Source organism: Augochlora pura, chromosome 4 (genome assembly GCF_028453695.1).
Source record: "Augochlora pura isolate Apur16 chromosome 4, APUR_v2.2.1, whole genome shotgun sequence".
NCBI classification, from domain to species: Eukaryota; Metazoa; Arthropoda; class Insecta; order Hymenoptera; family Halictidae; genus Augochlora; species Augochlora pura.
This window is the reverse complement of record NC_135775.1, coordinates 19,835,944-19,851,908: the sequence shown is the minus strand read 5'-3', so window position 1 is coordinate 19,851,908 and position 15,965 is coordinate 19,835,944. Positions and strand designations below refer to the sequence as shown.

General features: G+C 35.1%; 3 protein-coding genes across 3 annotated transcripts in view; 1 reads left to right on the top strand and 2 right to left on the bottom strand.

Moving 5' to 3' along the window:
* The window catches only part of Adsl (adenylosuccinate lyase), a 45,637-nt gene that overhangs the window by 9,407 nt on the left and 20,265 nt on the right, over nt 1–15,965 (top strand). The window lies entirely within an intron of this gene.
* Nucleotides 1,684–3,198, bottom strand: LOC144469283 (uncharacterized). The gene is made up of 3 exons (XM_078179353.1): nt 3,059–3,198; nt 2,907–2,997; nt 1,684–1,911 (listed from the first exon to the last, which is right to left on the bottom strand). Exons 1-3 carry the CDS (start codon nt 3,196–3,198, stop codon nt 1,684–1,686), a joined length of 459 nt encoding a protein of 152 aa, XP_078035479.1.
* On the bottom strand, nt 5,064–13,818 carry LOC144468402 (uncharacterized). Its single transcript, XM_078177835.1, has 4 exons — nt 13,452–13,818; nt 11,726–11,938; nt 10,719–10,904; nt 5,064–6,374 (listed from the first exon to the last, which is right to left on the bottom strand). The coding sequence occupies exons 2-4, from the start codon at nt 11,813–11,815 to the stop codon at nt 6,144–6,146; spliced, it is 507 nt and encodes a 168-aa protein (XP_078033961.1). The 5' UTR covers nt 11,816–11,938; nt 13,452–13,818; the 3' UTR covers nt 5,064–6,143.

Here is a 15,965-nt window from a genome sequence, read left to right as displayed (position 1 = left end):
TGAAGACGTTGTAAATGGTTATATTAATTTTTGGTAATTAATCCCTTGCTGTATTTTAACAAGTTAGACTCGTGGTGGAGATTTCTAGTAACAAATTGTTGGGTACGAAAATTGCTTTTCCTTACCTTTAAGTCGGAATCAAATTCTATTCTTTTGTTACGAATATCTAAACGTTCAAGCAAATGTATAATAAATATAAATTGTTAAATAATACTGGTACAGCAAGGAGTTGAAAATTAAATGGTTTTTATAACACTTGGAAAATTGACGAAGATATATCTTACTATCTGGTCTCGAGAGAACAATATGCTCTTGGATCATACTTGATCACATATACATATTTCTAAAGGTTTCTATGATAAATTAAAATAATACTATAATGTTTGACATTAGAATTATCAAACCTCTAACAGGGTTAATGTAAATTATTTGATAATAATGACGAGACTCAAATTTATTAAGCTTAAGAAGATTATTAACAAATTTCTCATCGAAACATTTTTATATCGGGAATTGTAAAAGGAGGAATCAGATATGGTAGTTTTAATGTTAAATAGAAAAGAGTTTCTGATTTAAAAGAAAGTTAAATCGAACTATTATTTTATAAAAAGACACAAACCCTGGACAGCACGGCATTCCTCGAATGAGCTGCACAAGTGCAGGACACGGTGCACAAGGTGAACAAGGGGCGCACGGTGCTTGCTGTTGCATCATTGGTTGCGTTTCCATAGTAGCCGTAAAGATTCCCATTTGTTGATGGCATAATTCGCATTTGCTCACTGTTTGCGTCGGCTTCTCTCTCACTTGACGCTGTGTCTAAAGTTTTGCTAATGTTTATCAAATTTGTCCAGTTTAATATAAAAAAATGGCGATTAAACAATCTCATTGCAAGATAAAAATGGTTTTCGTAAATTTCGAGAAATGGAGATCATATAGAACGTAATGCTCTCTTTGATTAATGCAAAGGATTGAAAAACTACTACTTCAAACTTTGCATAGCTAATTTTGCCGTACAGTAGAACTCCACTTATGCGAACGAATTTATCTGAACTAGTATTGTACATCGTTCCAATTATACGAAAGACAATTCTATTATTATAATTCAAGGACTAATTTTATTCGATTAATGAATAACAAATAAAATTTTAGTCGTAGATCTGTCTCGATATATTGTTCGAATAAAATGTTATTCGCAAAATTCATTTGGAATTATTTATGCGAATTAAAATTTTATTTCATCAATTTATTCGAAGCTTTATTTGGGTTATTCGAAAGATTTATTCGAGTATAATTTTATTTAAAGAAAAATACGTAGTTTTATTATATCAATAATCATTACCAGTGCTATCATGTGAACTACCTCGTTATATGAACTATTTGACTCCCGACGAGTTCACATAAGTGGATTAATACTGGTATAAATTCTGCAGTCCAATAATTATTCTCATAAACACAAACTACCTCTCGTCGCAGTTTCAATTAATTACGAAATACTTCGATTGTTTAGGAATCATTTTTTACGAATCTGCTCTTTATCTCGAAATTATTATCATTTTCAAACGGTTAGTTCAATAGTCATGGCAATACTTCCGTGCGCGATTGTTTAGTTAAGTTAAGTAACGCGAAGGTAGGGTAGAAGAAAGGGTATCGTGGATGTTTCGCTTTTCCCTTATAGACTATAAGTTAATTGGTGCTACTCGCTTGGCTCTGAATGTGTGTCATCGCCGGTGAATCCGTTTGACATTTTGCAAACTCAACGTCGGACGCAAATCGCGCGCTGGATGGACGGTCGACGTACTGTCGTCGGCGGGGCTGTCCTAACTTTCGGTAACAATGCTCCGGTATCCCTTCCTCGCCGCCTGGCGATATCCTGACGTCGCTGACGCTTGTCATCAGGTCTAATTTCCCTTGCTAGATGGCAAAAAGTTACCTTTTGAAATGCTGACCCTTTCGGAACACAGCAGAATACTTTGAATTTTAAATCAGTCACTTTGACGCTTTTTTTAGCGATAATTTTAGAGATTTTAATGACAGCATCGTAGTTTCAAAATATCACTTTAAACAAAATAGCAATTTAAATCGAATAATTACACTTAGAGTAAAATTTAAAACTGGTAAAAATTCTTTAACTCTAATTCGTTTGCGAACTTTCATTTTTTTATTGCAAAATATGCATATGATAACTCGAATGCAAGTTTGTCGATTTTATGAATCAGAATGTATGAAGATGGAGAGGACACCCAACTCTTTTTTTTACTGTCTTCAAAAATAAATTCAATTTCCTTTTTATACAATTTCATTCGATTCAGCGCGGTTAAAAATGTTATTTGGTTTAAATTTTCAGAAGAATTAGTTACATTAATCGTAACTTTCTAGTCACATTCTAGACAGTTCTGTTTTTATATGTATAATATGCGAATTGGATGCTTTTTTAAAAATCTTGTGATGCGTTATCTTCAATAGGACAATGCACTTTCATGTCTAAAGAATAGACTACTAATTTTTATGCAAAACAAAACTTGTCTGCATTACTTTTATGACGCTACAGCTTCTTAATAATTTTAATTGATTCGATCTAAAATAAATCTTATTATTCTTTAAATATATTTGCTAATGCACATTTGATCTACACATTGGTGCCATAAATGCATAAAATTCGCGGACTAGTAACCAATAATTACTGTAAAAATTACAGTCGATAAAAATATCAATTCAATATAAATTAACATTAACTTTAAAGGTTTATTAATACGTTGTCTACTTTAAAGGAATAACCCGCGATTTTCTTTACCAAGCGGTAAATAAAGTTTCAATATCAGCTACAAAATTAATTCTACTAAAATAGCGTAACAACTAGTAGAATGAGTTCTACTATTTTTTTTATAAAAGACAAGTAATTAACTCACTGTGCAGAGAGGATCGCAATAATCGGGGAAATGTACGTCACCTTGGTCCGGTACAGCGCAACGCTTGCAGAAGCAGGTTTGCTTCCATAACCTGCGGAAAGTTCACGGCTACGAATATTTCCAAGTGACATAAAACCGCGTGCGATACTCACAGGAGTATGATTATAACTTCGATTAAAAATAATACGAACGCTAGCAGGCAAAGGCACAGCGTTACCAGTATGTACCACAACTGGGTGGCGGCGTACAGTACCAAAAATAATCCGCTGATTCCGAACTGTATCGCGCCCATGAAGGAAAGAACAAATATCTGTCAAAGGGGAATAAGCGTTCGAGAATAACGCACAGTTCGCTTCAAGACGGATAATTAGGGTTCGATTTATTACCGGAATCGAGTACAATTCTCCACCGGCGAAATAGCTGATCAATTCCACCGCCAGAGAGAAAACGTAGGCGCCGGATAGGACAACGAGTAATATACAGGTCACGGCAGGCACTTCCTTGTTTCCAAGCGCAACCGCGTAAATTACGAACACGAAAATCAGTAACACCACCAGCTGATTAATTACAAACGAGCTATCGTTAGATTACAGTGGGATTTGATGATTATTTGGCGGGCCGATACTGTTCACAATAATATCGTTGAAGCAACGATCGCGGGCCGATCGATACTCACGAATTGGAATATCCTGAGCGGCTTGACGATTAGTTTAACGGCGCCGCCGTGGCTGTTGTCGTCGGCTACTTTCGACTTAAAGAAATTCAATCGTTGCCAAAATCCCTTCTTACCTGCAGGTTAGAAAATGCACTTTGTTTGATCCACGTTCGATTGGCGAGCAACAAACAAAAAGGCACGCTAGTTAATTTTGGGTAACTTAGATCGGTCGACCTTCTTTACTCATAATTCCCTCGTTTCCCTGGAAGTTCGTTTTTTCTTCGTTTTATAATGATCGAACCTCCGAGCAGTCATTAATACCTCCGATGTCATTCAACTTTTTGTTGGATTCGTTCTGAACGTTGGAGAGTTGAACTCGCGGCTACGATAAATCTCCGACTTCGCGGCGATCGATTCGCCAGGAATGTAGGAATGCAGACGATTCAGCCGCTCAATGTTCCACCGATCGACTTTAATTTTTTACGAATTTTTCTTTCATTATGTTGGTTTTGTTTTAATTTTCAAAAGAGTATATGGAGGTTTGAAGAATATCCATATATATTAAAACACGTAAAATCTGCATAATAGTTTTAGATTTCTATAGCTTCCAGTTTAACTAGTAAAAGAACTTTTAATAAAATATATTTTATAGGTAACACTTTTTCAAAAAACAATATTTTGTAATAATGTAAAATTTTTATATATTTACTTCACTATGTATCACTGAATTTATAAGTTGTCGATTCAACCTCTGAACCATAAGAAAAAATAAATTATATTTTTCGATCAATCTATTGTAACAATGGGCCAAATGATTATTCCAATATTTCGTTAAACATTTTTATTGATACAGAAATCACACAGTTGTTGCATGAATGTAACGTACGAAATAAAGCGACCCGATCGTTTGATTCGTTCTCGAAAACTTAATTACAGGTAAATACGGTTCGATAAAACGTAAATTTACAAGACAAACAATTCTCGTGCGAATTATCATCTAATTACATATGTCATTCGATAAAGTTCCATACGATCATCGTGCGTACGAGTGATGCCTGGTATACACGAAGTGTTAGTTTAATATTAACGTTGGACGGAATTGTTTTGATAAAGACTCGTCAAGGTTCGTTAGATCTACGAGCGCGTATTTAAATCGATAAGCGTATGCGATAACTAATTGCGATCCTTTCGGTTCCCCTATTCATAGCGATCGCTAATGTTACAAAATATATTATTTTTATGTAATAATATTTATGGCAATTCTGAGATTGAATTTCGTCGCGCGTGCGCGAAGCGCATAACTCAACGATGCCTACCACTAATACTTGAATGAACAAGCTGCGAATATTCATGCGAAATAATAATAATTATAATAATCGATAATAATCGTAACAATCGTAACGATTGCCACCTATTAATTATTTTTCCCTCGCGCTTATTCTTCTCGGATATTTATAAATGCCGCATGGAAATTCACAGTCTGCTGAAAACTGCACTTAACACGATGCTAATTGCACAACTATACAGACTTTGGATCGTAGCCTTAATATTATTATGAATCGATATTTCTCGGTGGTCCTTAAAACGTAAAGTATACAGCAATTCGATAAATCTTTGGATACTTGAACAACACTCTCACGCTAATCGCCTATACGCTACTCTATAAAAGACTACACTGAATACAAAAGTGAAAACAGATATATATATATATATATATATAAATCGTAAAAACTTACACGTTTAAAATCATACAGACTACGATCGGACAATCTACTAAACACGTTTGCCACGTGGAACCAATAATTTAACATAATGCAATACTGTACCACAGATTTAAATACATCGTTTAGTTTGTACATCTTTTCAAAATATTAACAACTAATTCCTATTCACGTATTCTAGAAAGAGTCGCTTATACGATCGCCTTACAATTAATCCGCGAATATTTGGCTCAATCGTTTATATGCTTGTCGATTGTTCTTTTGAAAATTGGACGGCATTGTGCCTCGTCAATATTGCGTATCTCATCGTAGTTTCCTGTTGCACAATTTCGAACACATTCGGCGACCATGTTCGTCGAAAATTACGATCGAAACGACTACGAGTGCGTACGTATATGTATAGTCGCACTGTACTAATTTATATTACTGACTAACGTGCCACTCGTGAACTTTTTAATTCGAGGTATATTAAAATATTCTTTGTCGTAATTAAACTGCGATTCTTAATATATAATAGAAATTTGTTGCATCGATTGCAACAAAATACACCGAGAGACGATCTCTTTCGATCGAAAGAAGTTCTATTAAAATTCTTCGAATTTTTTTTGAACGTGTTAAATTCCAGCTACTCGTTCTTTTTTTTTTATCACGAATGCACAAAATTGCGCGGTGCAATTACAATTTATATTTCTCTCGAACGACTTGCAACATCGCGTAAATTATTTTACCGTCGATTTGTTCATAGCTTCTTGGCAGCTGTTCATTTGATTGATACGTCGTTCGTGTAACAAGGATACCTTTGGACAATGATTTCCGATATCCGTACTCGATCTACCTTCCGAAAGACGGAGGTGTTCTTTCTCACTGCGGGCTCTTCGTCGAGTACCTCACCGTCAGGATCACATCCACGACGAAGACCACCGCGTTCACGAACGTGAACACCGCCCCCGATATGAACATGTCCATGTACTGTTTACTCGGATAGAACTCGTTGTTGCTTTGGTAGGGGCCCTGGATTTTTCGCCAATTGTAGACGATCACGCTTCCGGCGACGATGTGCAGAAGCGCGCCCAACGAGGTGAACAGTATCAACTGAAACAAAGGGATACCGTATTCAAAAATACTGACAAGATGCACAGGGTTGAATAAATTACAGTTTTTGATTAGTCGAAGTCGAATTAAAAAATCTTTTATATTTGTTTTCGACAGAAAGTGAAACCTTCGAATTGAAGGATATTTTCTGTCATGATCGAGAAGGTTATGCGAATGATTCGGATGTAGAAATATTTTGCAGGGTCTTCCAAATGGAATGGTATATTTTTTAGTAATTTTTCGGAAATTTGGATATGTTTAAATAATTTTCAAAGAAAGCGAGACACTTCACTTTTGTGTTCTTGGACATTTTTCGATTTACATACTTTGGAAGATTCGAAATATTTGCAGAGCTTTTTTACTCTTTTTTATTTTTAACCATATTTTGGCTTTCGGTGCAATATTTAGAGCTAGAGATTATTAAGATATTTATAGATTATATAGAGCTATATAGAGATTTATATATCATATTATATACTATATTTATATTTTTAGTTCGAATAAGATATATTTCATTTTTCAAGTAAGAGGAACAACATCACTTAAATAATATTCAAGTGCACTTTTCCTTTAAATGCAACTTATTATCTTTTTTTATTTTATGTTTGCTTAATATTCTCAATATATACAGAAAATACAAGTAAAAATATTAAAGACTCCCTATTGTAAAGATAACAGAATTAAAGACATAATATTACGTAAATTAGTCTTTGCATGGATATTTCTTATAACAGTAATATTGCAACGCAAGAGGTAAGCTCAATTGTGTTTTTCTTGAAGCGTCATTGCAGAAAATCAACCGGTAGGAAAAATAGACCATTCTATAGTACTCCACATTTTCCTATATCTAATCAGACTCGAGGACATAACCCGACCAAATGGCGTCGCACAACCTGCATACTAGTTCTAAGAACATTGAACTAACAATTTCAGCATAGAATAATCACTCCTCGATCTATCATTCATGGGAACGTGTACCAACTTCTTCCCACGATTAATTGTCATATCCTCGAAAATTAGCATTGCATTCTCTTAAATAAAATACCTCTGTTCTGAAATTATTATTGAAATGTATACAAAAAAGACGAGAAAACGATATTTAAATTCTTGTAGAGATTTTATGTATTTTAAACATATTGGAGTTAAATCTTAGTTATGAGAATAATGTTAATACTTCACGCTGTTTAATTACTGATTAATATCTTTTACTAATTAAAGAAAGTACAAAATATATTTTCTCTTTATGGCATGCTTGTGTTATCTGACACGATTTAACTCGGTTAAACAGAACGCCGGTTGGAAAACACAAAATAGATTGCCCCATGCCTTCATGATCAAATGATTCAGGTGGTAAATGAACAGCTATTTGCTAGATTAATTTTTTATTATTATCATTGTAAGTTGATCTATGTGTCGCATCAAGTGCAAGGTTATTATCGACCACACTATTTAAAATTAACTATGCACAACGACTTATATTCTACAATCAAGAGACAGGTAGAAATTCAACGCAATAGATATAAACAATTGAGTTAAAAATAATGAAACAGAATTTGAAAAAAAGGATTTTAATCAGTCTGCAGTAAAGCAAAGTCTCTAACATCTCTAACAAATCGAAGTCATTTGATCCATTCTGTAATAAGTGCTTCTTAACCTTTTGCCCATGAGTGTACACGTGCGACAGTCGTTACGATTTATTTTAAACCCCTTTTTTGCAGCGACAAAAGGAGGCCAGGGTGTCGTCCGCGTTCGCATCGAAGTTTCTAATTACGCAGCGTGTTATCACTACGGCGAAACGACACGGCCGCCGTCATTTTTCGAATAAAAGGAGTCCTCGATACCTGAAGTTTCGATCGTTAAACAAAGCATAAACGTCGCAGAACTAGGTGGTTGATAACAACGGGGGCATATAAGAGCCTAAAGTTGATAAGTTATGAATTTCCGTCGAAGTAGAGCAGAGAACGCAGGCATACATACGTGTATGCGCTCGCACGACCGTTCCCGATCGGTATTGTCCCAACGTAATCACCATTTGTCGAATGTAGGTTCTTCCTATAATTGCTACGCGAGCACGATAATCGCGCTCTGAATTATCATAGTACGTGTGTATGTTCAAAAGTTCCACCGTGGCCGCACTTCGTAGGCGAAACGTTCGAAATATAAATTTCTAATTCACGGCCCCGGCATGCACGAACCGCGCCGGACTGCATGGTATTGCATTTAATTAAGATAACAATTTTCACTTAATCCGCAAATGGACAGTTTGCCGCAACGATTCCCTTTACGATTATTAAATGGAACGTAACTGCGTCGCCATTAAAAACGAATTAGCTTCGTGCCTAATCAGCACTTAACGCGCGAGCAGAAGTGCCGTCCACGAAAAATTGCATTTTTCTGGCGACGCTAATAACGCTTGATCGATGGACACATAAACTGTCGGTCGCAATAATGACATTATGATCCCAGAAATAAAAACAGGTGAACCTTCGTTGCGCAGCCTTGAATGTCTAATGCGATTCTATGAAACGGCGTTTTCTTGAAAAGTTGCCGCGGCTCCCTTTATTTTGCACGTGGACGGTCGGGCATCCGACACGTAGATCACAACTGGAACTGTGTCGGTCGAAGGACGAATGAATTATGTAGATCGAACCCTGCACTGCTCGATCAACTAATACGGAATTATTTGTTTTTGATTTTTGTATGAAATTGATTTGTAATGGATTTTTATTATTTCGAGGTTTAAATGATTTTTGGTAGAAGTTTAAGTCAATTGATTTTCAACGAGGTGGTATTAATTGCGATAGAGTTTTATTAAAAATCTAAATAATAATGAATTTTTAATAGAAGTTTAAATTATGAGTTGTTAATAGAAATTTAAATTATAATGAGTTTTTAATAGAAATTCAAGTTATAATGGATTTTTAATAGAAATTCACGTTATAATGAACTCTTAACAGAAATTTGTATAGAAATTGTAACATATTTTTAAGAGAATTTTAAGTTTAATTTTAAAAGATGTGATATCAATTATAATACATTTTTATTAGAAAATTTAAACTATATTAATGTGTATAGCTACTAAATCATTGAATAACCATAGTGAAGCAAAATAAAGTGGCAGAGAAAGCCTTCTTTTTTAATTAAAATTGATCTACCAAATTCATATAGTATAATTTTAAATTAACATAAATTTCCATTACAACTTAAAATTCCTATTTAAATAGTAACTGTTTTTTTATGTCAGTCAGGAAATTGATTTGCCAGCTATACCTTGTTAAATTATCGATCGCCTCCTTAACAAATCAAACTAGGTAGCTTAACCATCGTCATCTCTGCATTAAAAATACAAGATTAAATAACATCAACTCTGTTAACGCGTAAATTAAATAAAGCTCCTCGTTGCAAAATCAAGTTCGTCAAATTTGAAGAAATAGTTAAGGAATGCCTGAATCGTGAATAACTGTCGAGATTTGCGGTTAAAGCGAATAATTCCGTGGAAACGAAGACACGGAGGACGCGTTGGTGCACACGCATGAAGGACATGACGCATCTGTTAATTATTGTACGCGTGTTACGGCGGGATATCATCGTCGCCTCAGCTGTACAAATGATCTAGGCCTCCGGCCAGGGAGCAGTGAATTGGAAACTCGCCGGTGAACAGATCTCGAAAGTATCGAATGAAGGAAACGGATCCACATATAGGACACAACGCTCTGCTTCCTTTTCTCATCGTCACGCGATTCCTCGATTGTGTCACTTCGTCAATTTATTGTCACGGAACGCGTCACGTAATCTAGATTTTATCCTGGCCGTGCATACAATTGTTTCACGGATTGCCGAATTGTTGGAACATTGTTTTCCTTCGTCACGTAATGCGCAGAGTAATTAACTCTGGCAATTAGGTGAATGAAACGGAAACGTCCTTGGATCGTATATTCCTTTTTAAATTCCGCATTGTTCGTTTATATATTATGTACTATTATTCATTTATTTATTATTCAATAATCATTTTTTTTAATGTGTCGATTACTAGACTGTAGATTTTATGTATTTATGGCAAGATTGGGTTGATGCAACTTAATATAGTCAAAATAGTAAAAGTATTTTAAATTGTTGATGCATTATCTTTAATCTATTAAAATATTAAAGAAAAGACGATTTCGTTATATCTTTCTATATATTTTATACATATATATCAACTAGCATAGATCATTTTTATTTTACAAACAAATCTGCAATCCATCAATTAATGTTTTCTCAATATTTAAATAGAATAAAATCGAATAAAATTTAGGACGAAATTGGTTGGTTTTGTTATTATTAAATAAGTTGGAAGCAACTTACCGTCCTCTTTGGTATTCGATCTCCGAGGAAATGGCAGATGATGAAAAGCGTGTTGATTATTAAGTAGCTAGCGATGGAGATGTAAATGATCGCAGCGTCGTCGAGTTTAAATCTTGTCCGAATCAGTAATTTGTGGAACGAGTTCATTGGATCCACTATTAATCCAATCGCGAACACAGACAGGATCTGAACACATTAAATAGTGATAATATCGGGACTGTAAAAATTGTAAACATTATTCTCCAACTAAAGTATGCACTGTATACGAAATTATCTCTCTTAATTGTTGTACTTAACTCGTGAAAGATATGATTATTTCCATTGCTATTTTTACTTTTCCACACAAAACATGTTATATTGTGCACAATTGTTTTGAAATTTTATGTCTATCTTAATTACACCGTATCCTAAGTGTGTCGATTTAAATAATTGCTAAGACACATTTTAATTGCTTAGAAAGGATTCTTAAAAAATTACTAGCTTTAAATCGTCGAGTTATTGTTTTACTGTTCACAGTGCATTTTATTTTGCATCAAAAATTAACTTTTCTAGTCTTTGCAAAATATTACGATTTTAGAAGCAAAAGAAAATTTGAGTTTTTATTATTTAAATAACTTCGGCAGGTTCATATTTATTTCAAACGATTTCTGAATTAAAAATCGGAGGAGATCAAGACTAAATGAATTTACTTAGAGAAATAAATTAATTTTTTTAGAAGAATAAATCATTAGAACAAGGAAATAAATTTTGTAGAGAAATAAATAAATCTTCTTAGAGAAATAAATAAATCTTCTTAGAGAAGTAAATAAATCTTCTTAGAGAAGTAAATAAATCTTCTTAGAGAAATAAATAAATTTTCGTAGAGCAAGAAATTCTTAAAAAAATAAATAAATATTCTTAGAGATGCAAATCAATTTTCCTAGAGGAGAAATTAATTTTCCAAGCGAAGTAAATAAATTTCCCTAGCCTTATATAAGTCTTCTTAGAGAAATGGTAAGAAAACTCACAACTTCCACAATTTTCATGATAAACGGTAGATGCCGGGCTACTTTGCGCTCCTTTGGGGCGTGCTGCTCCTGTTGACCTTCGTCTGCCATTCTGACTCTGCGATGCTTCCCTTTGCCGTCACCCAGCTTGAAGGATTTCAGGTGCACCCTTTTGTTCACGATCCGTTTCCTTGCCTTCCGATTCCTAGTTCTCTTTCATCGAGCGCATCGATCCTGCCGGCAGCAAGCGTCGTTGCGATAAACATCAAACTGTGCGGGGAGAATGCCGGCGGCGTATAACCCCCATGAACTGGGGACAAGTGCTGATGAAGTGATTTTAAGACGCGGCTGGGAATTAGGGGGATAAATTTCAGTGTTTCTCGCCGTGAAACTCTGCGACAGCTCATTTCCTTTAAACGACGATCTTAAGAAATTGGAAAATACCGTCTTATTGTTTGCAACGCGCTATAATTATTTGTAATTGTATATAATGGAAAATGATGCGCGCGTAGCTTCTGCATCATGCTATTTTTAGTTTGTAACGAAACGTGTGGTTTCTTAATTAGAAAAGCGAGTTGTTAGAATTATTATATTCTCTATAAATATTTGCTATCACTTTTTTGAGACTAAAATTAAATAAAAATAAATTCTTTGTACCTAATATTCTATCGAATTTGAAATAAAATGATAAATAATGTTATTAAATATTATTGTATGTCAGAGTAAAAATTGTATAAAATTTTATTATATTCTTCAGTTTTTAAAAGCTTTCATATTTATTTAATAAATATTATATAGTATATTTACTGTTACAAGCGACTTGTAAAAAAACTAACACAAATTATATTTGAGAATCAAAGTTATTTTTACTCTTCCTTTACTGTACAATTAATCACGTGCGATGATTAACTGGCAGTAAATAAATCGTGTTTCGCGTCGAGGATTAGACGTCGGACAGTCTCATTGATAGCTCGCAGCGCGTAAATGCATGTTTGACGATCGGAATGATATTCGCATGACTGTGTCATTCACATTATGCAATCGGCGAAGACCAGATTGATTAACATCCTATACGGCGACCGTCGTGTAAAAGTATGGTCGCACGTAGCAGTAAATTACAAGATCTCTGATACGCAAATAGACTACGCGCCTGAAGCATGATCCGGCACTATCCATAAACTAAAAGAAAAACATTTCCTGATTTTCTCAATAAATACTTTGGAGTCGCATCAGGTGAGAGACAAATCAAAATAAAAATCTCACATTAAAATTAAAAAATTATCAATTTAAAACTTAATGAATACAAAATTTTGAAGCAAAACTATGTAGTAACCAATATTTAACTTAACTTTTTGCACTCGCGTGGTAACTCTGAGGTACCACTGAACTTGTTACATCGTGTTTCAAAATAATTTTTATATTATGAAAAATAAGATTTTAAAAATTATTAAAACTATAACTGTTGTTGCATGAGTTACAAGATTCAATTTCACATGCATAAAATAGATGATATCGTATAAAATGGTAATGTTATATGTCAGAAAAGTTATTTTAGAATTACTGTTAAACTGGTTTCGAGTGCAAAGGGTTAATGTTAGATTTCCTGTTAAAAAACAATTTTAACGTTTCTAAAATAATTTTTGAAACTCGTCATTATTGTTCTTAAGTAAAAACAATCTTAATACATTGAAAGCTCGTTCTCACAATAACAATGACAACAGATCAAGATCCACGATTATGCACGTACCTGTGGCGACAAGAAATCTTCGCACCGGAAACGTTCTTGAACACTTTCTCAAGCTTCCACGCCGAAGATTCACCAAAGGACTCGCCACCGCGATGAAGAAGCAACTTCACGCGTTTTCACAGAGCGTCTTCGGGTAACAATTTCGCGGGTCCGAGGACGCGAAGCGGGCGAACGAGTCGATTGATCCGATCGATCGGCTCGACAGGCGAACTGGCGTCTCTCTCTCTGCAGGTGCGGAATTGCGGCGATCCTCGGCGAACGATGCGGAATCGACAGTGAACCGTGCAGTTCCACGCTGCGTCGCGGCACAACTTAAACTGGAACGCCAACCATGACACGCCGGGACTACGCCGTACGTAACGTGCAACTTGCGCAGGCGGTCTGTAGGCTTTGTTAGCAAGGTTCACCGTATGACCGTGTGCCGTCTGCTCACAATCTTACGTGCGATTGTGCCATTGCCGCGCAATTTCGTGAAAAACTGCGGTCCTCGTTACGCTCGGGTCACTTTTTAGATGCTATTACGCTGGCCTCGGATTCGATCTCGTTCATTCAGCGCTGGACTGACCAACCTCTATGCGAGATGAATGTTTTTCAACTTTATTGTGAGAAATCAAAGTTAACACGAGTGTGTGATTTTTAAGGGATGCTTAATTGTATTAACTTAGTCGAAACTTTGTCGAAATTTAAAGAAGCATTAGCGATTTAAAAACTAAACAACCTTATTAATTTATTTGACAAGAATTTGAAGAACATTTCAGTTCCTTTTATAAACATTAATTTTTCTATAAAACATTGTCATACCGTATCTATAATATGAAATTTAAAATTAAGTAAAATGAACGAGCAAATAAAATAGAATAAAAATTACGCGAATTCAGTATCTATAAGTTGAAACAATTTTTAATTTAACATGTTTAATTTGAACAAATAAGTAACAGGTTAGATTCAAATAAAATTGTTTAATGCCTTATTTAATGTACATAAAGTTAATTATGCCTAAAAACAAACTAAAGGCACAGTAATTGGTTATGCTGTAGTAACTGGTTCCACTACTTTAAAAAGGTACTGGTATTTTCTTCCGCAATAATAAAAATTATAAAACCGATCCATGGAATTTACTGTAATTTTAAGAAACATGGAAAAATTCGAATGTTACTACAATTTTTAATTTATTTACATAAAACTGCTAACTCGAGAAATGTTCCATTTATCTATCGAAGTGCATATGACAATTAAAATCACACGACGATTAAGCAGATGCGAATCCAGTTCTTATAAACTATTAGCAGGGTATTTAATGCTTCGTAGTTCCAGCGTTAAAACGGCGTTCAGCTCCGCGAATAATTGAACGAATCCCGGACGCGCGGGACCGAGGATTTCGAGAAAGACTACGGCCGGGGTAATTGGAGCCTGGAACCGAAGGGCGAGGTAACCACGGGATTTAATTCATGAGCACGTGTTGTCGGTGCGTCGGAGAGCCATGCATCGGAGCATGCTGGACTTCACGTGAGTCACCGCGGTGTATAATTTGCGTGGACGTTGCTGCGGATGTGTGTACGCGCGTGCAGAGCCTTGGTGCCGCGGGGGACCCACCGGCGCGACGTCTTATTTAAACATGCATGAACGAAAGGTGGAATTGGATCGGCCGAGCGATGAAAACCGCGACAAATTTTCTTCCGAGCACGTTCCCGAATGCCGGCGCCACCGCGCGAATTCCATTCGCCGATGAAATTCTCCGACCTTGGGGAACTATCTTCTCGGGGACTTCTTCCTCGATTCCTGACGAGCTTTCGCGTTGTTTGCGCTTTCCGCGGTCGACTTCGCGAATCGATGAATGGTTTCGTTGGCAAATTATTGTCGCAACCGGGTTGCTTGCGATTTTATTAGTATAGTATATATATAGTATATATTTGTATTTATTATTATATGTATATATTACTTATTTATATTCATTATTATATATATTACATATTTATATTTATTATTTATTATTTATTTAGATGGTATTTGTCATTTATTTATATAGTATTTACTTATAATGTACCTACAGTTATATAGTTATTTATACACAGTTATGTCAAGGTTATTATTTATTTATGTGGTATTTGTCATTTATTTATATAATATTTACTTACTGTTTACCTACAGTCATATAATTATTTATACATTATAACCACGATTAGAATAATTATAGCGAGCGACACTTTACGAAAATATTTCTAAAATTCACTTGAAATAAAAATAACGCAGACTTCAATTTCTCTCTCGGTATATATTATTTCTAAATTCCATGTTTCGCTGGAACTGCAGTTTCTCGTCTCACGCGGTCGTAAGTCAGTTGTAGAAACGTGGTGTAAATTAGTAAAGTGTGAACAAGTTACGATTAGCGACCCATATTCGTAAGTTCGTTGCACAAGAGAGGCACAGCGATGGTTTGCAATAGAAAGTTTCGTTTCGGCCGTGACACGGCAGACGTTATAACAGCGTAAATATTGAAGCAACTTAAGAATGCCA

Coding starts and splice junctions, on each gene's coding strand:
- LOC144468402 (XM_078177835.1), bottom strand. CDS start 11,815: ATGGCAGACGAAGGTCAACAGGAGCAGCACGCCCCAAAGGAGCGCAAA. Junction 10,905..11,725: donor TCATGAAAATTGTGGAAGTT/GTGAGTTTTCTT, acceptor TAATGTGTTCAG/ATCCTGTCTGTGTTCGCGAT. Junction 6,375..10,718: donor ATCGAATACCAAAGAGGACG/GTAAGTTGCTTC, acceptor CCTTTGTTTCAG/TTGATACTGTTCACCTCGTT.
- LOC144469283 (XM_078179353.1), bottom strand. CDS start 3,198: ATGGGCGCGATACAGTTCGGAATCAGCGGATTATTTTTGGTACTGTAC. Junction 2,998..3,058: donor GAAGTTATAATCATACTCCT/GTGAGTATCGCA, acceptor AACTTTCCGCAG/GTTATGGAAGCAAACCTGCT. Junction 1,912..2,906: donor ATTGCGATCCTCTCTGCACA/GTGAGTTAATTA, acceptor TTTGCCATCTAG/CAAGGGAAATTAGACCTGAT.